The sequence below is a fragment of the Oncorhynchus gorbuscha genome, linkage group LG15, assembly GCF_021184085.1.
Source record: "Oncorhynchus gorbuscha isolate QuinsamMale2020 ecotype Even-year linkage group LG15, OgorEven_v1.0, whole genome shotgun sequence".
Lineage (NCBI taxonomy): Eukaryota > Metazoa > Chordata > Actinopteri > Salmoniformes > Salmonidae > Oncorhynchus > Oncorhynchus gorbuscha.
The window spans coordinates 61,936,033-61,961,484 of record NC_060187.1 but is presented as its reverse complement, the minus strand read 5'-3'; the positions used below and the strand labels follow the sequence as shown (position 1 = coordinate 61,961,484).

At 45.5% G+C, this 25,452-nt stretch overlaps 1 protein-coding gene across 5 annotated transcripts in view; it reads right to left on the bottom strand.

Moving 5' to 3' along the window:
* Window positions 1-9,802, bottom strand: part of LOC123998125 (diacylglycerol kinase beta-like) — a 61,660-nt gene extending 51,858 nt beyond the window's left edge. For 2 of the 5 annotated variants that reach the window (XM_046303064.1, XM_046303068.1), the window contains exons 1-6: window positions 9,084-9,298; window positions 4,681-4,792; window positions 2,308-2,384; window positions 1,910-1,930; window positions 1,665-1,812; window positions 844-993 (exon numbers count right to left, since the gene is read on the bottom strand). In XM_046303064.1, the coding sequence (XP_046159020.1) occupies window positions 844-993; window positions 1,665-1,812; window positions 1,910-1,930; window positions 2,308-2,384; window positions 4,681-4,750 (466 nt within the window). In that variant the 5' untranslated portion in view covers window positions 4,751-4,792; window positions 9,084-9,298. Of the gene's footprint in view, window positions 1-843; window positions 994-1,664; window positions 1,813-1,909; window positions 2,003-2,307; window positions 2,385-4,680; window positions 4,793-9,083; window positions 9,299-9,675 lie in introns of those variants that run through there. The other 3 variants (XM_046303065.1, XM_046303066.1, XM_046303067.1) reach the window with 3 other exon arrangements.
* Between the last annotated feature and the right edge of the window lie 15,650 nt (window positions 9,803-25,452).

The following is a 25,452-nucleotide window of genomic DNA, read 5'->3' as shown; positions in this document are numbered from 1 at the left end:
TGATCCAGAAGAAGATTGGGAGAATGTCATATGGTCAGATGAAACCAAAATATAACTTTTTGGTAAAACTCAACTCGTCGTGTTTGGAGGACAAAGAATGCTGAGCTGCATCCAAAGAACACCATACCTACTGTGAAGCATGGGGGTGGAAACATCATGCTTTGGGGCTGTTTTTCTGCAAAGGGACCAGGGCGACTGATCCGTGTAAAGGAAAGAATGAATGGGGCTATGTATCGTGAGATTTTGAGTGAAAACCTCCTTCCATTAGCAAAGGCATTGAAGATGAAACGTGGCTGGGTCTTTCAGCATGACAATGATCCCAAACACACCGCCCGGGCAAATAAGGAGTGGCTTCGTAAGAAGCATTTCAAGGTCCTGGAGTGTCCTAGCCAGTCTCCAGATCTCAACCCCATAGAAAGTCTTTGGAGGGAGTTGAAAGTCAGTGTTGTCCAGCAACAGCCCCAAAACATCACTGCTCTAGAGGAGATCTGCATGGAGGAATGGGCCAAAATACCAGCAACAGTGTGAGAAGACCTTGTGAAGACTTACAGAAAACGTTTGACCTCTGTCATTGCCATCAAAGGGTATATAACAAAGTATTGAGATAAACTTTTGTTATTGACCAAATACATCATTTGCAAATAAATTCATTAAAAATCCTACAATGTGATTTTCTGGATTTTTGTTCTCATTTTGTCAGTCATAGATGAAGTGTACCTATGATGAAAATTACAGGCCTCTCATCTTTTTAAGTGGGAGAACTTGCACAATTCGTGGCTGACTAAATACTTTTTTGCCCCACTGTATTCCCCTTTTAGAGGAAATACAATCATTAGTCCTCACACTCCAGTTTGTCCTCGGGTCGGCCACCCTCCAGCAGGGAGAGGTAGCAGACGATGTCCTTCAGTTGAACCATGCCTAGAGGTCTGGGCAGAGTCCTGGGTAGAGGGGGCACCTTCAGAGGGGTCGAGTTCCCTTTGATCAGCTTGAGGCCTGCAGAGAGAAGAAGGCCAGAGAAGAAGGTCAAAATGTAGACCGGTTAGGATCATTGCTGAGCTTTATGCCTCTAATGTCAACCTCAAACTGTCTTTCCAACTGTCTACCAATAAATCTAAATTCATGTTGTGAAATTGATTGCAGATGTTATATAGGTGTGGTCTTTGCCAATATTACGGTAGTAAATGTTGACTTGATAGCACAGTTTTAGTTTATGATGATTGTCGGTAGTACCTCAGGACACGTACAGTTTGGACATTTTGTGAAAAAGTACAAGCTGTGGCTACATACACTGCACTCAATGACTTGCCTGTAAGCTACAGTCCACAACAACAAGGCAATCTTGGGGGGTCTGACGACAGAGTTAACCATACTGAACCAATTACAACAGTACCTATCACCCAGTGAACATGCTCTGTGGTAGGAGTAAAAACTAAAGCAGACCTAAACAACTTTAGGCTTTTATTTGTCTGCTGCTGAGGTCATAGAGGTCATAGTTTCCATGCGTTCTTGATCTGTTCCTTTGCTTTTGTCTGAAGTGAAGGTATGGTGGTCCTAAGGGCAAAGTAGCTTTAAAAATTCAGTAACAGCACACGCAGACAACATAAAAGCTACTTTGCCCCTTAGGGACATCATCTGAAGGTTATAGCTGAAGTGCAGGGTCTTACCAGTAACTCTGGGCTTGTCTATTGAAGAGGGGCTGGGTTTTGGTCCCTTGTTACTGAATGATAAGAAGAGGTGTTGACAGAACTCCTCTGCCAGCTCGCTCTCCAGAAACGTATGCATGAAGACCTTGAAGCCTTCAAAGTCAATCTCCTGAAACAAGACACAGAACATGATCCTGGTTGGTTTAATTCCCATGAAGGAAGCTTTGATTACCATATCATGTCTGGGAGAACAAGGAATGCATTACCTGATTGAGTATGTCTTTCTTCTAGGCAGCATTGAATAAAGACATTGGGAATCTCAATAAATCAAACTTTTAGAAAAGTAAGTTACTCATATCCTGAAAAGCACACAAACAACCATGGTGTGACATTTTCGCCATTTCCACTATAACCAAAGTAAGTAGTGCCTCTTGCATTCAAATTCCAAAACTAAACCAAGATATATTGGTCTGAGGTGACTATAGACAGACACCAGTGTTGAATGTTGTTAACATCCAAAATGACCAAGACTAGGTAGCAAGTCTGAAGTGATGGTAGTTTTTTACATTATGAAGAAGTCTCAAAATAGTTCTACAAATAGTTCATGCAATGCTAATGTTGCCACATCACTACCAGAACAGTGTCTTATGGGAGGAAAGACTACCTCCTCTGGGTTATATTTCGCCAACACTCCGTCTCCATGGAACTCCTGCAGCACATCTTTCAGCTTCTTGGTTGAGTCTAAAAGAAAAACACTCAACAGATGTTATAACCATAAAGGCTTCCCGTTAAATAGCAATTGATATCGTGTCCGTGAAGGGAGATCCCACTGCGGGATCTCATCCAATTATCTCTAAACTTGGAGTTAGAGTGCAAAAGATCCAGTCTACGGCTCAGGAGGAATTCGATCGGACACCCACCAGACCGCATCGAAATTACAGGAGGAATCACCAGACTCTGGAACCAGTAGGAGGTTAGACTCCTCTGCCTGGTCCGTTTGGTCTGGCTCCTGTCAAGGTCTTTTCCTGTATTTTCAAACTAGCCCTAGGAGTGTCCTGGCAGGACTGGTCCATTTGGGCCCCTGGTGTAGACATTGTTTTATTATGTTATTCTAGCTGTTCCATTATGATATTTGTAGCTTCTGGAGCAACAAGAGTAGATTTGGAAGGATGACCATGTGAGACCATGAAACGTGTGACTGGTTGCCTGTGTAATAAAACCCACCAAAAATAAGTTATAAAGTATTAACTATTAACTCGTGCACTGTTTTTTTATCATTCCTCTACATGGTCAAACAACTGTCACGTTGTCGTCCTAATGCTAACACGTTAAAAGGAAATGACTTTTAGGCCAAAATGCATGTCACATCAGTGTTCTTCTACACAGCACCTGGGAAAATACAAACCGCAACGTCACTGTGCAAAAAAAAAAAATCCATTCTAATAATGGTCTCTGATTATGAAGTCATAACTAGTAGACTGTAGAGTATTGGTGCTCATGCGGGATCTGAAGTGAGCAAAGTGTGCAATATCGTTCACTTCACCTTTTAATGAGAATAGGGTGTGGGGGAGAGGGGCTAAAGTAAGCTGGAGGGACTGAAAAAGGAGGGAGGGAGAGGTGGAAACAGAGGAAGGTCCATTGTTGCAGCTCGGAGAATGGGATATTGTATAACCTGTCGCTGCACACGGAGCACAATGACTAGCTGTGAGCCCATTGAAACACGGTTATCCAAATCTCTCTATCGCACACTGTCCCTCACTCTTTCTTTCCTTCTCATTTACCCTGGTCCCAAACCCCGTCTCTTCTCAGACTTTCAGACATTATAGCGGAGCTGGATTTGTTTTAGAGGGTAGATGAGCTTTAATATTGCAGATGTAAATTGTCTGCATCATTTCCAATCCCTCAATCCCCCCCACACACACTTCTAGAACCAAAGCTGCGCCCCTGGTAAACCCTGCAGAAGAAGAAAAATGATCCCAGTCAGAGACGGTAAAGAGAGGCTGGAGAAATGCTTACAGTCGGCGGAACAATGTTGTCAAAACGCGTAGAGCAATGAACTTGTCATGGCCAAGTGAAACCCTTGGCCTGCAGAAGAGATCCCAAGCAAAAAAAAACATTCCTTATTTAGATTTGGACTGAGGTCTGTGAATATGTAATAAAAGAACCTCCAGTCAAGACACTATATAGATTTAGGGTCTTTATTGCTGCTCAAATGAGCTCTGTTTTATTCTCCTCTACTATACTGGGATGAAGTTCTTATTGTTGTGGTCATGTGGGAAGTCTTGAGATTCCTTCCTTTTACGAAAACTATTTTAAAACCAAAATAAAATAAATATTGCAAATAATAATGTTACTCCATTTAATTGTTACCCTGGAAACCAGCAACGCAAGAAATGCTTCAGTATATCTCACTATTCCCATTGAAAAGGCAACAAAACCATCCATCTCAAAACTTGCACAGTCAAATCTTTCATTTCCAAAAACCTGAATACTTGCAGTATAACTTCAAGACGTTCATAACTCTCGTTGGCCCGCAGGGGATGCTTTTGTGTTATGATTAATAATGGTTTAACATAAACAGCACCAGAGCACCAGACAGATTTAATGCTTGACCTGGTATGCTGCAAAATCAGAAGGGGTGCCAAATAACAGATTACAGACATATGGATGATTCCAAGTCATCAGAGAAAGAGGGGGTTTTGTACTGTTTGAGCTTTACACCAAATCTAGTTGGATTAGGCTGGGTTTCATAACGCAGTGACAGTGCATGGAGATATTCTCTGCTCTTATGCAGTCACCATTACAGTAACTGGGCTCTGTTATCCCGCCGTAGTCAAGCAGTAGGAAAATCTCTCTCTGTGTGAGGTGGATTAGGACATACTGCTGGGATGGGCTCTACAGTAGTTTACTAATCCAGTGTCACATTTTATACCTGACTAGATTCAATTTTCAATGAAGTTTAAACTTGATTGTGAGAGCCTAAGCGACGGTGTACACGCGCGCGCACACACACACACAGTCAGAGACACAGACTTACATTGAGCGTACTCCTGCAGAAGGGAGAATTCAGCTGGGGTCAGAGTGACCCACTTGTCCTGGTTGGTCATTGTGATGAGCCCTCTTCTCCCTCACATCCCACAGTCCACTCTCTGGAACAGAACGTAGAACAACATGTTGTTAGGCCTCTTTCATCATAGTGGCGGACTGTTAACAGAAAGAGATTTGGTTTGGGTTCTGACATTCATTCCATCATCTCCGGTCATAGAATGACTTTATATTGATCCTCACATCAATACATTGCTATAGTATAGTATAACGTAGTGTCGCAGAAACTATGAAACTAAAATGTCCATCTGTAACCAAAAAGTATATCCGTCTGTCAGTCAATTACAGACTGAGGACTTTTTGTTGATTCATAATACGCATTGAACCCCCTAATGAACGCATTTTTCATGCTATCATAAGTATTACATCAGACAAGTACATGACTCTTAGTATGACTGACAACCAAGCTAATGCTATCGTGTCCTATCCAGCACTATGTGCTATAGCTAGCTTGTAATTTGCTAAATGGCATGTCAATGTCCAACATGAACTCATCAACTCAATGCATTATTTGACGCCTGTCCTACTTACAGAGGTAGGATCTTAATTTGATCACCCTGTTGCAGGAGAACTGTCATGCAATGCAGGACATTTAAAACATGTAGTGTATTTGAGGTTTAAAAAGGCTGACATTTCAGGCTTCATTTTCCCATACAAAAATGTACCAACCCCTACAAAAATGTCCATCAATTATAATCCACATAACAATTCACATTTCCTGATGCCTGCTTTAGCAAACTGGCTCAAATTAAGACCCTACAACTGTACCTAGGACAACATTTAGTTTATGCGTAAAGAAGCATTTATGACAGACAGTATAAGGGACATGTAGGAGTTTAAGTCATGATTGTCCAGGACTGCTGACGCTGTTTGAAGACAACAGAATGATGGGCCAGCTGGCATCACTGATTATGGACAATGCCATGGTGACAGAAGATTGGACAGTGTCAGAAAAGAGGGGATGTCATGCCACTTTACCCTTGCAGTAGCCCCCCCCCCCACACACACACACACAATGGGTTAGCACAACACAAGATATGCTTACTGTAATCTTAATCTGTTCTACATTGTAACTACTTTAACTACTGAGAAGGGTTTAAAAAGCATTACACATTCATGTAAAGAGAAATAAAGAGTGTGTGTGTGTGTGTGTGTGTGTGTGTGTGTGTGTGTGTGTGTGTGTGTGTGTGTGTGTGTGTGTGTGTGTGTGTGTGTGTGTGTGTGTGTGTGTGTGTGTGTGTGTGTGTGTGTGTGTGTGTGTGTGTGTGTGTGTGTGTGTGTGTGTGTGTGTGAGAATGAGTGTTTTGGGGTTAGTCGGTTGCTACATTATATAGCCTGGGGTATTATGCTCTGTGGGCTACTGAATCTAAATGTTCCACTCCCCCCCTGCTCTCTTAATGCACCTGTGTTAGTCTCAGAGCCAGCTTCCTTCCTTTTTGACCCAATTATAAAACCTCACAGCAACAAATGCATGTAACAGTACTTTACCACCTCAGTTCACAACCTTTTCATAATGAACGAGCTGGCATGAAGTCATCCGTGTGTGTGTGTGTGTGTACTAGTATGCGGGAATTTGTGTGCGTGTATGTGTGTGTATGTGCATATATGTGTATCTGTGTACAGGCATAGTTTGTATGTGGATGTCCTGAACATACCCATAGTAATTGCACAGTTCTAAACTTAAGGAACCCTTGAGACACTTGAATATGCATGGACACGTACGGTGCGTTTGGAAAGTATTTCCAACCCTTCCCTTTTTCCACATTTTGTTACGTTACAGCCTTATTCTAAAATGATTCAAATATATTTTTGTTCTAATCAATCTACACGCAATACCCCAGAGTGACAAAGCAAAAATATGTTTTTATAATAAATAAGGGATTATATATTTTTAAGGATAAGGATTCAGACCCTTTGCTAAGACACTCAAAATTGAGCTTAGCTAAACCCTGTTTCCAAAGCTCATCCTTGAGATGTTTCCACAACTTGATTGGAGTCCACCTGTGGTATCTTAAATTGACTGGACATGATTTGGAAAGGCACACACCTGTCTATATAAGGTCCCACAGTTGACAGTGCATGTCAGAGCAAAAAACCAAGCAATGAGGTTGAAGGAATTTTCAGTAGAGCTCCGAGACAGGATAGCAAACCAAAACAACACAGTGGACTCCATCATTCCTAAATGGAAGAAGTTTGGAACCACCAAGACTCTTCCTAGAGCTGGCCACCCAGCCAAACTGAGCAATCTGGGGAGAAGGGCCTTGGTCAGGGAGGTGACCAAGAACCCGATGGCTATTCTGACAGAGCTCCTCTGTGGAGATGGAAGAACCTTCCAGAAGGTCAACCATCTCTGCAGCATTCCATCAATCAGGCCTTTATGATAGAGTGGCCAGATGGAAGCCATTCCTGTGTAAAAGGCACGACAGCCCGTTTGAAGTTTGCCAAAAAGCACCTAAAGGACTCTCATAACATGAGAAACAAGATTCTAGGGTCTGATGAAACCAAGATGGAACTCTTTGGCCTGAATGCCAAGCGTCACGTCTGGAGGAACCCTGGAACCATCCCTATGGTGAAGCATGGTGGTGACAGCATCATGCTGTGGGGTTGTTTTTCAGCGGCAGGGACTGGGAGACTAGTCAGCATCAAGGGAAAGATGGACGGAGAAAGTGAAGCGAGATCCTTGATGAAAACCTGCTCATGAGCGTTCAGGATCTCAGACTGGGACAAGGGTTCACCTTCCAACAGGACGACGACCCAAAGTACACAGCCAAGACAACGTATGATTGGCTTCGAGATTACTCTGAATGTCATTGAGTGGCCCAGCCAGAGCCCGGACTTGAACCCGATCGAACATCTCTGGAGAGACCTGTAAATAGCTGTGCAGCATCCAACCTGGCAGTGCTTGAGAGGATCTGCAGAGAAGAATGGGAGGAACTCCCCAAATACAGGTGTACCAAGCTTGTAGTGTCATACCCAATAAGACTTGAGGCTGTAATCGCTGCCAAAGGTGCTTCAACAAAGTACTGAGTAAAGGGTCTGAATACTTATGTAAATGTGATATTTAATTTACATTTCAAAAAAATATTTTTGCTTTGTCATTATGGGATATTGTGTGTAGCTTGATGAGGGAAAATAACAGTTTAATCAATTGTAGAATAAGGCTATAACGTAACAAAATGTGGAAAAAGGGGCCAGAATACTTTCCGAATGCACTATATATAGTGCTATATATTATAGATGCAATTGTACAATACTGACAGAAGACTTAAGGATAATATACTGTACATCTGAAATACATTCAGTATCTGTGGCTAAATAGACCGTAATGTAGTGCCATGTATGCATTATTATGCTATTTAGACTGCAAAAAATCACAGAAGTCAATCGAATCGCTTGCTACAGGCACTACCTCCCATAAACTTTGATCAATTGCTTGTGTGACAAATACATATCGCTACTCTGCAATCCCTCTCTAGGACTTGTACATACTTATCCCTATCATAAATACTAGTTGTTACATTTGTCTTGTAATTCACATTTACAATCCCTTCCCTACGAGTGTTAGATACACAGGAAAGCAAAATGATCAAAATGATTCTCTATTGTTTATAATCCTTTTACATCAGTGGAGGTCGGTGAGAGGAGTTATAAGAGAACGGCCTCAATGTAATGGCTGGAATGGAATAAATGGAATGGTATCAAACACATAAAACACATGGAATCCACATTTGACTCCAGCCACGTTTGACTCCATTCCCTCTAGTCTGAGATGTGGACGTCGATTAAGGGAGCCCCCCCCCACCCCCCCCCCCCAAGACACATTTCAGTTGAAGGCATTCAGTACCCCCTTTCCCTCTTCCTTTCCATTACATTACATTACCATGAGCCTGTCCTCCTATAGCTCCTCCCACCAGCCTCCACTGGTATACATACAGTATAACGCACATAATCCTCATCATAATGTCCATAGAACTACAACAGCAGCATCACAGCAGTACTTCAACCCTTTAGCAAATGTCTCAATGCTGTGAGGCTAAATCCACGAGCAGTGAACTGTATTTGTAGTAGCAGCACTGTGATACCGATAGGCTTGATTAATTTCCAGTGGTGCCACCGCAGGTTATCAAACACTGTTGCTGCATCTATCAATTCATTCATCGGCAATATGACACCCGGTAGAGGATTCTACTGCAAGAGACACCAGCGATACGACTAGAGTAGCTGACACTGCACATCAACAAATACACTCACTACATTACACACCCACTAAATACACGCTCGCATACGGTCAATGAACGAACAAACAATAGACTGTCGTATCAACATGATACTCACCTGCTGGAGAGCCAAGGCAAACTGCCCGGAGCAGGGAGTAGTCTTCCAGACAGATGCTTACAGATGACGATTACACACTCTCACACACACGCATCTTGCTCTTTCTCACACTCTCACATACAAAATACACACACTCACTCACATCCTCGCTGAATGTACTGGAGAAGAGCGTAGAGGGTTTGTCATCAGATGGTGTGTATGTGAGTGTGTGTGTTTGTGAGTGTGTGTTAGACACCCCCCCCCCCGTCTGCTGTGTGTGTAAGTGTGTGTGTGTGTGTGTGTGTGTGTGTGTGTGTGTGTGTGTGTGTGTGTGTGTGTGTGTGTGTGTGTGTGTGTGTGTGTGTGTGTGTGTGTGTGTGTGTGTGTGTGTGTGTGTGTGTGTGTGTGTGTGTGTGAGACCCCACCGTCTGCTGTGTGTGTAAGAGTATGCGTGTGTGGCTGTGTTTGTGTGTGTGTTTGTTTAGAAGCAGTCAGTGCTAGAGGATAGAATCTCCAATAGAAAAGGGGGAGTGTGTGTGTGAGAGGGAGAGAGTGATAAAAAGCACAGAACGATCTTCGCTTGTCCGCAATGATAATCAGTTCCCATACTCACTGCTTACGTCACCCTTATCCCTCCTCTCCTCCTCTTTCTGCTCCCCCACTATTCCCTCGTGAGGATGATGTCCTGAGCTCCCGCTCTCTCCAGCTCTCTTGCTCTTCTCTCCCTCTCTCGCTCTCCCTCTCCCGCTCTCTCTCTCACCTGCTCTCTCTCTCACGCTTTCCCTATCCCTCACCTTCTCTCTTCCGTTCTCTCTCTCCCGTTGCCGTGGCGCTTGTCACCATTAGCATTCAGCAGGCAGGTGGTAACCGCGGCGACCTGTGGGAACACCTCTTGATTGAACTGATGGGATGTGAAAGGGGCAAGGGCCGGGGGTCTCGGGGAGGGGGTGTCGTGTTCAACAGACATGAATCAGGAGTAATATTCTCTCATCACTGTGGTGCTGCAGCTGTGGAGGGCTATTGGATAGCAGCCCAAGGCCAATTACATTCAGAATCAACAGGAAAAATGATAGGCAAGGGTCCTTGACATTTTAGATACTTAAAATACATTGTGTTTTCTATGGCTGTAGCTGGAATACAAAGGGAAAAGACTGGAGGGATACAATATTATAGTTTGACGCCATGTGTTCACCAAAGAAGCACACAACATATGAGTACAATAACAGCTATTGCTGAAAAGCAGTGACATTATTTCAGCTATGTACCAGCCTCACAAAAGAGCGAACATGTCGGACAAAAAACACTGCGCCTCCCAGCAGTCTACTCTGCTATTTGGACCAAAGCTAATACCCACCAATTAATTTAACAGCTCCGGATTATACATAGTCAGCTATCTATCGCCCCCACACCTTTCACATAGCCATTATTTGGGAGGTTGTCTCATTGGACACTAAGCTCTCGGTGTATTGAATATCAGATGCCTGAAACAATGAGCGAAAAATAGAGGCCAAATCTGCCAATACTGTTTAAGTTTTCAGAAACACCTCCAGGCTCTCTCTCAGTCTTTAGTCAACCGAGACCAAGGGTATTTGTGTTGTTTGCCAGTGGGCCTGGCTCCAGTCTAGTTATTGACATTTTCTCCCATGTGGTGACAGTCTGAGGGGTTGGGGGAATGCTCATCACATTGACATAGAGAACATATCATTCCCTAGCAGTTGTTTATCACATTTCATGTACTTGTCATATTCCACTCCAGGTTTCAAATTCACTATGGATTTACTATACAGTGTATTTTAGTGCTAACCCATGACTGTGCAATTAGTGTATATAGTAGGGTAGTAGCGGCCGGCTTCTTTTTTTGGAGGGAGCATCCACGCACACGCATCACCCATCCAAACAATGGCGGCTGAACGACATGAAAGCACCACTACGTAAATGCTAATAGAATTGCGTTATGATGAACGTGCAGTAGCTAGGTGAGTCAGATTGTCTGTCTGTTGTGCCGTGCTTACATCATCCCTACTATGAAGGAAAACAGTCAGTCGCTGTGGGGATGAATAGTAACTCGAACAAAGTATGAACCAGGGCATAGATGAGACCTACGTCATTCCACTTCCTGACACAATTGTTATTGATCTTAACATCACTGTATAATTGACTGTTGTCTTCTGTAGATCATCCACCACACAGATGAGGCTTTAGCCTGTGGGCTTACTAATCAAATATTATTACTTAGCAAATATAGAGCTATATGATGAAGCTATAAACTGTATATAAGCTGTGTACTGTAGACACATTATATAAGCTATATACTAAAGATATAAGCTATATTTCAAATAACTGTCCAGTGTTTCCAGATTTCTAGGAAATATGACCTATAATTCATTACAACATGAGTGCAATCGTTTTCCTTTCAATTATTTTTAATTAAATATGTTAAAAAGCATCTATTCTCTGTTGGAATGGTGTAGGAGTACTCCAACAAATAGAATGGTGTGTGTGTATACCGGTCATTCAAAATATTCATGTGGGTAGACTGCTGATTGGCCAGCTCGGCCAATGATCCAACATGATATCATGTTCTATGTCCACGAATGTGAGTATAGGACGAGTCAATAACATTATTTGGATGTGAGTTAACAGAAAATTGACTTTTAAACTTTTTTCCCTGGACAGATATTTGTACGGTATCTGTATAGTAATCCTATAAACTAGTCTCACTAATGGATGGCAAAGCATGTTGTCTCACAAATAGTACATATGGAAGGAAGTATGCTATTTCAACAAACACATATAATGACTACCCCACCTAAAGCTTCTTCCCTCTATGCTAAATATAGCCACAGTATAGTGGTTGGAGTCTAGTATGGCTGGCTGGCTGTATATAATAATAGGATATTACATAAGTGCCATCCCCAGTATACTACCGCAACTACAATATGGGTCCCTAGTCAAATCAAATCAAATACCACTTTATTGGTCACATACACATGGTCAGCAGATGTTAATGCAAGGGTAGCGAAATGCTTGTGCTTCTAGTTCCGACAAATCAGTAATCTCTAACAAGTAATCTAACAAATTCACAACAACTACCTTATCACACAAATGTAAAGGGGCGAACAAGAATATGTACATATAAATATATGGATTTTGCAGTAGATGGTATAGAACAGTATATACATATGAGATTAGTAATGTGGGATATGTAAACATTATTAAAGTGGTTTTATTTAAAGTGACTATTATGTACATTTATTAAAGTGGCCAGAGATTTGAGTCTGTATGTTAGCAGCAGCCTCTCTATGTTAGTGATGGCTGTTTAACAGTCTGATGGCCTTGAGATAAACAGCTTCTATCAGTCTCTCGGTCCCAGCTTTGATGAACCTGTACTGACCTCACCTTCTGGATGATAGCGGGGTGAACAGGCAGTGGGTCGGCAGCTTGTTGTCCTTGATGATCTTTTTGGCCTTCCTGTGACATCTGTAGGTGTCCTGGAGGGCAGGTAGTTCACCCCCGGTGATGCGTTGTGCAGACCTCACTACCCTCTGGAGAGCCTTGCAGTTGAGGGTGGTGCAGCTGCCATACCAGGCGGTGAAACAGCCCGACAGGATGCTCTCGATTGTGCATCTGTAAAAATTTGTGAGTGTTTTAGGTGACACGACAAATTTATTCAGGAAACTGAGGTTGAAGAGGCACCTTCTGCACCATGTTGTACAGTGGGGCAAAAAAGTATTTAGTCAGCCACCAATTATGCAAGTTCTCCCACTTAAAAAGATGAGAGAGGCCTGTAATTTTCATCATAGGTACAGTTCAACTATGACAGACAAATGGTGGAAAATAAGTATTTGAGCTCTTCAATAAGGGCCATTCTACTGCCAATGTTTGACTATGGAGATGACATGGCTGAGTGCTCGATTTTATACACCTGTCAGCAATGGGTGTGGCTGAAATAGCCACTAATTTGATGGGGTGTCCACATACTTTTGTATATAAAGTGTATATTACAATATACTCTGCCATCCTTGTCCATACTATAGGCGTTCACTCAGAATTCATCCTGGAGTATTTTTCAGTGGGGGACGTTTAAGACAAGAATAGAACAGAGATTGAATCAAGCGTTCCGACGAATAAGGATTCATTCTTGGAAGACATTATGACAGTAAATAGCATTAGTGTCTATGCATTCTTCTTGATGTCTGCCTGAGATCTTGTGTTGAAGGCTTGGTGTTCCCCGCGGGAGATTGCAGAGATGCTTTAGTCACCCAATAACTCTGTCTGCAAGTGATACACGTGGGCCTGTCGAAGACATTCATTTGTTGGATGATATCATGGAACTGTTTGGATCGTTTTAGACAGAGAGAGGAAACAATGTTTTCTTTAGTCAGAGAAAAGGCTTTTTGTAAATTTCGATCATAAAAGCTATATGTCATATTAACTGCATAACAGATGTCATAAGAAGATATCAGCGTGTGATGACTGACAAAATGACGCTGTCATAACACATAACACTGTGATGTTGATATCACTTACTGGTATGCTGTCTCTCAGTGCAGCTATTGAAGAGGCCAAAACAAAACAATTCAAGTACAGTACAATTACTGTACAGTATCTCATACAGGAAATCTCACAAATATTGGTGTTGTGTACTAGGTTTGACACCTATGGGCATCCTTCATTTTTGATGTCACTACCTGGTATTCTGGGACTAGGGAACGGATGCACATGCAGTAAAGTGGACATTCATGCATTCATTTATGATTTAGTTCAGAAGTATTAAGATGGAGACAAAACGAGTGGAAGTGGAGGAAAACAGATACTGAGGCTTCATTATGTTTGTAGGGGAAAAGGACTGTTCCTAATGGCATTGCATTCCTTTTTCATTAGGGTAAACCCAGGGGAAGAGTTCTCCCACACCCTGATTTATTTTTACTTTATTTAACTAGGAACACATTCTTATTTTCAATGATGGCCTAGGAACAGTGGGTTAACTGCCTTGTTCAGGGGCAGAACAAAAGATGTTTACCTTGTCAGCTTGGGGATTCGATCTTGCAACCTTTCACTTACTAGTCCAACGCTCTAACCACTAGGCTCCCTGCTGGTTACTAGTCCAACGCTCTAACCACTAGGCTCCCTGCTGGTTACTAGTCCAACGCTCTAACCACTAGGCTCCCTGCTGGTTACTAGTCCAACTCTCTAACCACTAGGCTCCCTGCTGGTTACTAGTCCAACGCTCTAACCACTAGGCTCCCTGCTGGTTACTAGTCCAACGCTCTAACCACTAGGCTCCCTGCTGGTTACTAGTCCAACGCTCTAACCACTAGGCTCCCTGCTGGTTACTAGTCCAACGCTCTAACCACTAGGCTCCCTGCTGGTTACTAGTCCAACGCTCTAACCACTAGGCTCCCTGCTGGTTACTAGTCCAACGCTCTAACCACTAGGCTCCCTGCTGGTTACTAGTCCAACGCTCTAACCACTAGGCTCCCTGCTGGTTACTAGTCCAACGCTCTAACCACTAGGCTCCCTGCTGGTTACTAGTCCAACGCTCTAACCACTAGGCTCCCTGCTGGTTACTAGTCCAACGCTCTAACCACTAGGCTCCCTCTGGTTACTAGTCCAACGCTCTAACCACTAGGCTCCCTGCTGGTTACTAGTCCAACGCTCTAACCACTAGGCTCCCTGCTGGTTACTAGTCCAACGCTCTAACCACTAGGCTCCCTGCTGGTTACTAGTCCAACGCTCTAACCACTAGGCTCCCTGCTGGTTACTAGTCCAACGCTCTAACCACTAGGCTCCCTGCTGGTTACTAGTCCAACGCTCTAACCACTAGGCTCCCTGCTGGTTACTAGTCCAACGCTCTAACCACTAGGCTCCCTGCTGGTTACTAGTCCAACGCTCTAACCACTAGGCTCCCTGCTGGTTACTAGTCCAACGCTCTAACCACTAGGCTCCCTGCTGGTTACTAGTCCAACGCTCTAACCACTAGGCTCCCTGCTGGTTACTAGTCCAACGCTCTAACCACTAGGCTCCCTGCTGGTTACTAGTCCAACGCTCTAACCACTAGGCTCCCTGCTGGTTACTAGTTCAACGCTCTAACCACTAGGCTCCCTGCTGGTTACTAGTCCAACGCTCTAACCACTAGGCTCCCTGCTGGTTACTAGTCCAACGCTCTAACCACTAGGCTCCCTGCTGGTTACTAGTCCAACGCTCTAACCACTAGGCTACCCTGCTGGTTACTAGTCCAACGCTCTAACCACTAGGTTCCCTGCTGGTTACTAGTCCAACGCTCTAACCACTAGGCTCCCTGCTGGTTACTAGTCCAACGCTCTAACCACTAGGCTCCCTGCTGGTTACTAGTCCAACGCTCTAACCACTAGGCTCCCTGCTGGTTACTAGTCCAACGCTCTAACCACTAGGCTCCCTGCTGGTTACTAGTCCAACGCTCTAACCACTAGGCTCCCTGCTGGTTACTAGTCCAACGCTCTAACCACTAGGCTCCTGCTGGTTACTAGTCCAACGCTCTAACCACTAGGCTCCCTGCTGGTTACTAGTCCAACGCTCTAACCACTAGGCTCCCTGCTGGTTACTAGTCCAACGCTCTAACCACTAGGCTCCCTGCTGGTTACTAGTCCAACGCTCTAACCACTAGGCTCCCTGCTGGTTACTAGTCCAACGCTCTAACCACTAGGCTCCCTGCTGGTTACTAGTCCAACGCTCTAACCACTAGGCTCCCTGCTGGTTACTAGTCCAACGCTCTAACCACTAGGCTCCCTGCTGGTTACTAGTCCAACGCTCTAACCACTAGGCTCCCTGCTGGTTACTAGTCCAACGCTCTAACCACTAGGCTCCCTGCTGGTTACTAGTCCAACGCTCTAACCACTAGGCTCCCTGCTGGTTACTAGTCCAACGCTCTAACCACTAGGCTCCCTGCTGGTTACTAGTCCAACGCTCTAACCACTAGGCTCCCTGCTGGTTACTAGTCCAACGCTCTAACCACTAGGCTCCCTGCTGGTTACTAGTCCAACGCTCTAACCACTAGGCTCCCTGCTGGTTACTAGTCCAACGCTCTAACCACTAGGCTCCCTGCTGGTTACTAGTCCAACGCTCTAACCACTAGGCTCCCTGCTGGTTACTAGTCCAACGCTCTAACCACTAGGCTCCCTGCTGGTTACTAGTCCAACGCTCTAACCACTAGGCTCCCTGCTGGTTACTAGTTCAACGCTCTAACCACTAGGCTCCCTGCTGGTTACTAGTCCAACGCTCTAACCACTAGGCTCCCTGCTGGTTACTAGTCCAACGCTCTAACCACTAGGCTACCCTGCTGGTTACTAGTCCAACGCTCTAACCACTAGGTTACCTGCTGGTTACTAGTCCAACGCTCTAACCACTAGGCTCCCTGCTGGTTACTAGTCCAACGCTCTAACCACTAGGCTCCCTGCTGGTTACTAGTCCAACGCTCTAACCACTAGGCTCCCTGCTGGTTACTAGTCCAACGCTCTAACCACTAGGCTCCCTGCTGGTTACTAGTCCAACGCTCTAACCACTAGGCTCCCTGCTGGTTACTAGTCCAACGCTCGAACCACTAGGCTACCTGCTGGTTACTAGTCCAACGCTCTAACCACTAGGCTACCTGCTGGTTACTAGTCCAACGCTCTAACCACTAGGCTACCTGCTGGTTACTAGTCCAACGCTCGAACCACTAGGCTACCTGCTGGTTACTAGTCCAACGCTCTAACCACTAGGCTACCTGCTGGTTTCTAGTCCGACGCTCTAACCACTAGGCTACCCTGCCACCACATTATTTCTAACCTTTATTTAACTAGGCAAGTCAGTTAAGAACAAATTCTTATTTTCAATGACGGCTACGCTGCCGCCCCTAACAATACTATGTGTAGAGATGCAACAAGCCCAATTATACTACAGCTACCTACAGTTAGGATTCAATTTCAGATATAAACTCAGCAAAAAAAGACACGTCCCTTTTTCAGGACCCTGTCTTTAAAAAAAATCCAAATAACTTCAAAGATCCAGCTATCTTCTTATGACATCTGTTAAGTATTTAATAAAGGGTTTAAACACTGTTTCCCATGCTTGTTCAATGAACCATAAACAATTAATGAACATGCACCTGTGGAACAGTTGTTAAGACACAACAGCTTACAGACGGTAGGCAATTAAGGTCACAGTTATGAAAACTTAGAACACTAAAGAGGCCTTTCTACTGACTCTGAAAAACACCAGAAGAAAGATGCCCAGGATCCCTGCTCATCTGCGTGAACGTGCCTTAGGCATGCTGCAAGGAGTCATGAGGACTGCAGATGTGGCCAGGGCAATACATTGCAATGTCTGTACTGTGAGGCGCCTAAGACAGTGCTACAGGGAGACAGGACGGACAGCTGATCGTCCTCGCAGTGGCAGACCACGTGTAACAACACCTGCACAGGATCGGTACATTCGAACATCACACCTGCGTGACAGGTAAGCTGAGAGAGGCTGGACTGAGGGCTTGTAGGCCTGTTGTAAGGCAGGACCTCACCAGACATTACTGGCAACAACGTCGCCTATGAGCACAAACCCACCGTCCCTGGACCAGACAGGACTGGCAAAAAGTGCTCTTCTCTGACGAGTCATAGTTTTGTCTCACCAGGGATGATGGTCGGATTCGCGTTTATCGTTGAAGGAATGAACGTTACACCGAGGCCTGTACTCTGGAGCGGGATCGATTTTGGGGGTGGATGGTCCGTCATGGTCTGGGGCGGTGTGTCACAGCATCATCGGACTGAGCTTGTTGTCATTGCAGGCAATCACAACGCTGTGCGTTACAGGGAGACATCCTCCTCCCTCATATGGTACCCTTCCTGCAGGCTCATCCTGACATGACCCTCCAGCATGACAATACCACTAGCCATACGGCTCATTCTGTGCGTGATTTCCTGCAAGACAGGAATGTCAGTGTTCTGCCATGGCCAGCGAAGAGCCCGGATCTCAATCCCATTGAGCACGTTTGGGTCCTGTTGGATCGGTGGGTGAGGGTTAGGGCCATTCCCCCCAGAAATGTCCAGAAACTTGCAGGTGCCTTGGTGGAAGAGTGGGGTAACATCTCACAGCAAGAACTGGCAAATCTGCAGTCAATGAGGAGGAGATGCACTGCCGTACTTAATACAGCTGGTGGCCACACCAGATAGTGACTGTTACTTTGATTTTGATCCCCCCTTTGTTCAGGGACACATTACTCCATTTCTGTTAGTCACACGTCTGTGGAACTTGTTCAGTTTATGTCTCAGTTGTAGAATCTTGTTATGTTCATACAAATATTTACACGTTAAGTTTGCTGAAAATAAACGCAGTTGACAATGAGAGGACGTTTCTTTTTTCTTTTTTTGCTGAGTTTACATGATAGGCTGATACACATACAACAGGCTTAATTGATATTTAATGACAAACAGTACACATCTGGAAGCATCATAACCAACATCCTCGCAAACGTATATGGCCTACACACTGTACATAATGTAGAACGAATTGCAACACTACTTATAGACTCATTGGGGTTGACACATTCTATTCAAACATTGAGTCTGGCATTTGTATGCCTTTATTTCCTAATAGATCCTCCGAATGGTGAGACTCTATTAGGAATGAGACGGCATGCTTTGGCTCGTCTCTAAGTGATGATAGGTGGAGTGAGTTGGAGAAGTAATCCTATCGAATTGGATTCTGAAGCCTATGGTTGTAACTTCATTTCTATCTAAAAGAGACATTGATCGGTGTCACAGAGCTTGTGCCCTCCTCATTTAAAGGTTACGCAACTGTAACAGAGTTAAGAGCGAATCGTAACATCACTCCGCAGCTAACTTTTATATAGCTCAAACGGCTCGTACGTTGTCAAGCGGGTGGTCATGTGTGTTGGCGAGTTAGAGGGCCCTGGTTCAAGTTCAGTGTGGCAGCTCTACATGCTAAGCCAGCACACTGACACCGGTTATACTACATCTATTTTTGGACTCATAAATGAATTATGTACCAACTGATTCTTGAAGAATATAACTTAGAAATGCCTCATGAGTTTAATTCAATAAGTGTACCCCATCAGAACCCAAAATATAAGCTTAATTTACTCCAATGTTTGTAAAAACAAAATATAGATATATATATTTTTAAAAAACACCATATAACCTTAAAACTATCATTTTGATATCATGGATGTTCAGTCCTTTTGATATCTCGGATAGTTACATTTCTGCTGCCTGATTTGCTGACTATCCTTTGTTGTTTCTACATGCCATTCCAAAATGGCTGCTGTGGTTCTGCTCCCTAGCATGAGGACGACAAATGCAGTTGAATTAAAAACTAGCAGTATTTAAATCATCTAAAATTGTCAATTGGGATAAGTAGCAATATAGCGACATCCTCCATCCCTGGATTGAGGTACGTTGTTGAGCCATATCCAGCCCCACAATGCCCTGATTATGGAAGTCAAGCATTACGACCTGTAGGGGAAAATGTAGGCCCACTTACTGTCCGATATTTTCACAAAGTTGATCCCCTGTGAAAAGAGAAGAAACGTATGTCTGTGGTCGGAATGCCGGCAATAGGATTGTTGCCAAACAACATTCTGCACGTCCCCCGGTACAAATAGGTTACCATTCCTATTCATGCATTTTACTTAATGTTGCTACCAAAAGGGATCATGTTTATCAATTAAAACGCTCATAGTTAAGCTAAAGGAATGTTAATGCTAAATTGTTTTTCCACATAATTATAGAGCGAGGTCCTTCATGTTTCCCAGTCAGAGATTGTGACAGGCAAGCCAGCTTTGGGGGAAGATGGTAATTGGGGAACATTAGGCTAATGGCATGTTCCAAGGCAAAATGCATTGTGGGTAAAATGTGTTCAAACGGTAGATGATAAGAGAGATTCTTGGGATGAACTTACCCTAAACCCTGTCCTTAACCACGTCCCTTACCCTAACCTGCATGTTTAGGTAAATACGAAAAATAATGTCCCATTTGGAATACTGACACTTAGAGCATTTAAAAATGTATAATAACGCATTTTTGTTCTTGTTGCTCAATCTGATTGGACGCTGCCCAAATGCTCTGTCTAAACGTTGATACCTTCATATCGGCAAGAAATCATTTTCAATAAACTAAATGTTAAATTATTCCACACCTTTATATGGTTTGGGTCCCCACACGGCCATATGTCCATGCTACAGCTCTTGTTTACGAAAGCAGAGACAACCAGCTATTCTTATGAGATATCTAGAATCTCCGAACACCTGCGTGTAATGGAAGGACGTCAGAAAAGTTTTATAACTGACAAATACTGTTAAAACAGAGTTAAACATGTACAGTGTCATGTATTGTCATGTCTTGTCCCTGTGCTTTCTCTTCTCTTCGTTTCCCCCTGCTGTCGTATTAGGTTTCTATCCTCTCTCTCTCTATCGTTCCGTTCCTGTTCCCAGCTGTTCCTCATTCTCCTAACGACCTCGTTTACTCTCTCACACCTGTCCCCTATTTTGCCCTCTGATTAGGTCCCTATTTCTCTCTCGGTTTCTGCCTCTGTCCTTGTCGGATTCTTGTTTGCTGTTTGCTGTGTCCTTGTTCCGTCCTGTCGTGTTTTGCCTTTTCATCAGATGCTGCGTGTGAGCAGGTGTCTCTGTCCGCTACGGCCCGCGCCTACCCGAAGGGACCTGCAGTCTGTTGCCGCTTATCCTGCAATTCTCCTCAACAACTAAGAGGATTTATGTTTTCCCTGTTTGGACATTTCCTGTAAGGATTGAGGATTATGTTTTCTCTGTTTGGACTTTAATAAACTCAGTTTCTGTTAAGTCGCTTTTGGGTCCTCACTCACCTGCATAACAGAAGAATCCGACCAAGAATGGACCCAGCGACTACGGATCCTCGCTACTCAGCCGTCGAGATCCAGGGAGCGATGCTCGGCAGACACGAGCAGGAATTGTCTGCTGCTCGGCATGCCGTTGAGACCCTGGCCGCTCAGGTCTCCGACCTCTCAAAACAGTTTCACAATCTCTGTCTCGATCCACCAGCTACTTCCTGGGCTTCCGAATCTCCGGAGCCCAGAATTAATAACCCACCGTGTTACTCTGGGCAGCCCACTGAATGCCGCTCGTTTCTCACCCAGTGTGATATTGTGTTCTCTCTCCAGCCCAACACATACTCAAGGGGTAGAGCTCGTATCGCCTACGTCATATCTCTCCTTACTGGACGGGCTCGTGAGTGGGGCACGGCAATCTGGGAGGCAAGGGCTGAGTGTACTAACGAGTATCAGAACTTTAAAGAGGAGATGATACGGGTTTTTGATCGTTCAGTTTTTGGGAAAGAGGCTTCCAGGGCCCTGGCTTCCCTATGTCAAGGTGATCGATCCATAACGGATTACTCTATAGAGTTTCGCACTCTTGCTGCCTCCAGTGACTGGAACGAGCCGGTGTTGCTCGCTCGTTTTCTGGAGGGTCTCCACGCTGAGGTTAAGGATGAGATTCTCTCCCGGGAGGTTCCTTCCAGCGTGGATTCTTTGATTGAACTCGCTATTCGCATAGAACGACGGGTAGATCTTCGTCACCGAGCTCGTGGAAGAGAGCTCGCGTTAACAGTGTCCCCCCTCTCCGCATCACTACCATCTCCCCCCACTGGCTCAGGTGTTGAGCCCATGCAGCTGGGGGGTATTCGCATCTCGACTAAGGAGAGGGAACGGAGAATCACCAACCGCCTCTGTCTCTATTGCGGTTCCGCTGGACATTTTGTCATTTCATGTCCAGTAAAAGCCAGAACTCATCAGTAAGCGGAGGGCTACTGGTGAGCGCTACTACTCAGGTCTCTCCGTCAAGATCCTGTACTACCTTGTCGGTCCATCTACGCTGGACCGGTTCGGCAGCTTCCTGCAGTGCCTTGATAGACTCTGGGGCTGAGGGCTGTTTTATGGACGAAGCCTGGGCTCGGGAACATGACATTCCTCTCAGACAGTTAGGGGAGCCCACGGCCATGTTCGCCTTGGATGGTAGTCCTCTCCCCAGTATATTATGTGAAACACTACCTTTAACCCTCACAGTTTCTGGTAACCATAGTGAAACCATTTCTTTTTTGATTTTTCGTTCACCTTTTACACCTGTTGTTTTGGGTCATCCCTGGCTAGTGTGTCATAATCCTTCTATTAATTGGTCTTGTAATTCTATCCTATCCTGGAACGTTTCTTGTCATGTGAAATGTTTAATGTCTGCTATCCCTCCTGTTTCTTCTGCCCCCTCTTCACAGGAGGAGCCTGGTGATTTGACAGGGGTGCCGGAGGAATATCATGATCTGCGCACGGTCTTCAGTCGGTCCAGGGCCACCTCCCTTCCTCCTCACCGGTCGTATGATTGTAGTATTGATCTCCTTCCGGGGACCACTCCCCCCCGGGGTAGACTATACTCTCTGTCGGCTCCCGAACGTAAGGCTCTCGAAGATTATCTGTCTGTTGCTCTCGACGCCGGTACCGTAGTGCCTTCTTCCTCTCCCGCCGGAGCGGGGTTTTTTTGTTAAGAAAAAGGACGGTACCCTGCGCCCCTGCGTGGATTATCGAGGGCTGAATGACATAACGGTTAAGAATCGTTATCCGCTTCCCCTTATGTCGTCAGCCTTCGAGATTCTGCAGGGAGCCAGGTTCTTTACTAAGTTGGACCTTCATAACGCTTACCATCTCGTGCGCATCAGGGAGGGGGACGAGTGGAAAACGGCGTTTAACACTCCGTTAGGGCATTTTGAATACCGGGTTCTGCCGTTCGGTCTCGCTAATGCTCCAGCTGTCTTTCAGGCATTAGTGAATGATGTACTGAGAGACATGCTGAACATCTTTGTTTTCGTTTACCTTGACGATATCCTGATTTTTTTCACCGTCACTCCAGATTCATGTTCAGCACGTTCGACGTGTTCTCCAGCGCCTTTTAGAGAATTGTCTTTATGTGAAGGCTGAGAAGTGCGCTTTTCATGTCTCCTCCGTCACATTTCTCGGTTCTGTTATTTCCGCTGAAGCCATTCAGATGGATCCCGCTAAGGTCCATGCTGTCAGCGATTGGCCCGTCCCTAAGTCACGTGTCGAGCTGCAGCGCTTTCTCGGTTTCGCGAATTTCTATCGGTGTTTCATTCGTAATTTCGGTCAAGTGGCAGCCCCTCTCACAGCCTTTACTTCTGTCAAGACGTGCTTTAAGTGGTCCGTTTCCGCCCAGGGAGCTTTTGATCTCCTCAAGAAGCGTTTTACATCCGCTCCTATCCTTGTTACTCCTGACGTCACTAAACAATTCATTGTCGAGGTTGACGCGTCAGAGGTGGGCGTGGGAGCCATTCTGTCCCAGCGCTCCCATTCTGACGATAAGGTCCATCTTTGCACGTATTTTTCTCATCGCCTGTTGCCGTCGGAACGTAACTATGATGTGGGAAACCGCGAACTGCTCGCCATCCGCTTAGCCCTAGGCGAATGGCGACAGTGGTTGGAGGGGGCGACCGTTCCTTTTGTCGTTTGGACTGACCATAAGAACCTTGAGTACATCCGTTCTGCCAAACGACTCAATGCGCGTCAGGCTCGTTGGGCGTTGTTTTTCGCTCGTTTCGAGTTCGTGATTTCTTATCGTCCGGGCACTAAGAACACCAAGCCTGATGCTTTATCCCGTCTCTTCAGTTCTTCTGTAGCCTCTACCGACCCCGAGGGGATTCTCCCTGAGGGGCGTGTTGTCGGGTTAACTGTCTGGGGAATTGAGAGACAGGTAAAGCAAGCACTCACTCACACTCCGTCGCCGCGCGCTTGTCCTAGTAACCTTCTTTTCGTTCCCGTTTCTACTCGTCTGGTCGTTCTTCAGTGGGCTCATTCTGCCAAGTTAGCTGGCCACCCCGGCGTTCGGGGTACGCTTGCTTCTATTCGCCAGCGGTTTTGGTGGCCTACTCAGGAGCGTGACACGCGCCGTTTCGTGGCTGCTTGTTCGGACTGCGCGCAGACTAAGTCAGGTAACTCTCCTCCTGCCGGTCGTCTCAGACCGCTTTCCATTCCCTCTCGACCATGGTCTCACATCGCCTTAGACTTTATTACCGGTCTGCCTTCGTCAGCGGGGAAGACTGTTATTCTAACGGTTGTCGATAGGTTCTCTAAGGCGGCTCATTTTATTCCCCTCGCTAAGCTTCCTTTCGCTAAAGAGACGGAATTCATGAATTCATGGCCTTCCGTCAGACGCCGTTTCGGACAGAGGTCCGCAATTCACGTCTCAGTTTTGGAGGGAGTTTTGTCGTTTGATTGGGGCTTCCGTCAGTCTCTCTTCCGGTTTTCATCCCCAGTCTAACGGTCAAGCAGAACGGGCCAATCAGACTATTGGTCGCATCTTACGCAGTTTTTCCTTTCGAAACCCTGCGTCTTGGGCAGAACAGCTCCCCCTGGGCAGAATACGCTCACAACTCGCTTCCTTCGTCTGCGACCGGGCTATCTCCTTTTCAGAGTAGCCTTGGGTACCAGCCCCCTCTGTTCTCGTCCCAGCTCGCCGAGTCCAGCGTTCCCTCCGCTCAGGCTTTTGTCCAACGTTGTGAGCGCACCTGGAAGAGGGTCAGGTCTGCACTTTGCCGTTATAGGGCGCAGACTGTGAGAGCCGCTAATAAGCGTAGGACTAAGAGTCCTAGGTATTGTCGCGGTCAGAGAGTATGGCTCTCCACTCGTAACCTTCCCCTTACGACAGCTTCTCGCAAATTGACCCCGCGGTTCATTGGTCCGTTCCGTATTTCTCAGGTCGTTAATCCTGTCGCAGTGCGACTTCCCCTTCCGCGACATCTTCATCGCGTCCACCCAGTCTTCCATGTCTCCTGTGTCAAGCCTTTTCTTCGCGCCCCCGTTCGTCTCCCCCCCCCCCCCCCGTCCTTGTCGAGGGCGCACCTATCTACAGGGTCCGGAAGATTATGGACATGCGTTCTCGGGGACGTGGTCACCAGTACTTAGTGGATTGGGAGGGGTACGGTCCTGAGGAGAGGAGTTGGGTTCCATCTCGGGACGTGCTGGACCGTTCGCTGATCGATGATTTCCTCCGTTGCCGCCAGGTTTCCTCCTCGAGTGCGCCAGGAGGCGCTCGGTGAGTGGGGGGGGTACTGTCATGTATTGTCATGTATTGTCATGTCTTGTCCCTGTGCTTTCTCTTCTCTTCGTTTCCCCCTGCTGTCGTATTAGGTTTCTATCCTCTCTGTCTCTATCGTTCCGTTCCTGCTCCCAGCTGTTCCTCATTCTCCTAACGACCTCGTTTACTCTCTCACACCTGTCCCCTATTTTGCCCTCTGATTAGGTCCCTATTTCTCTCTCGGTTTCTGCCTCTGTCCTTGTCGGATTCTTGTTTGCTGTTTGCTGTGTCCTTGTTCCGTCCTGTCGTGTTTTG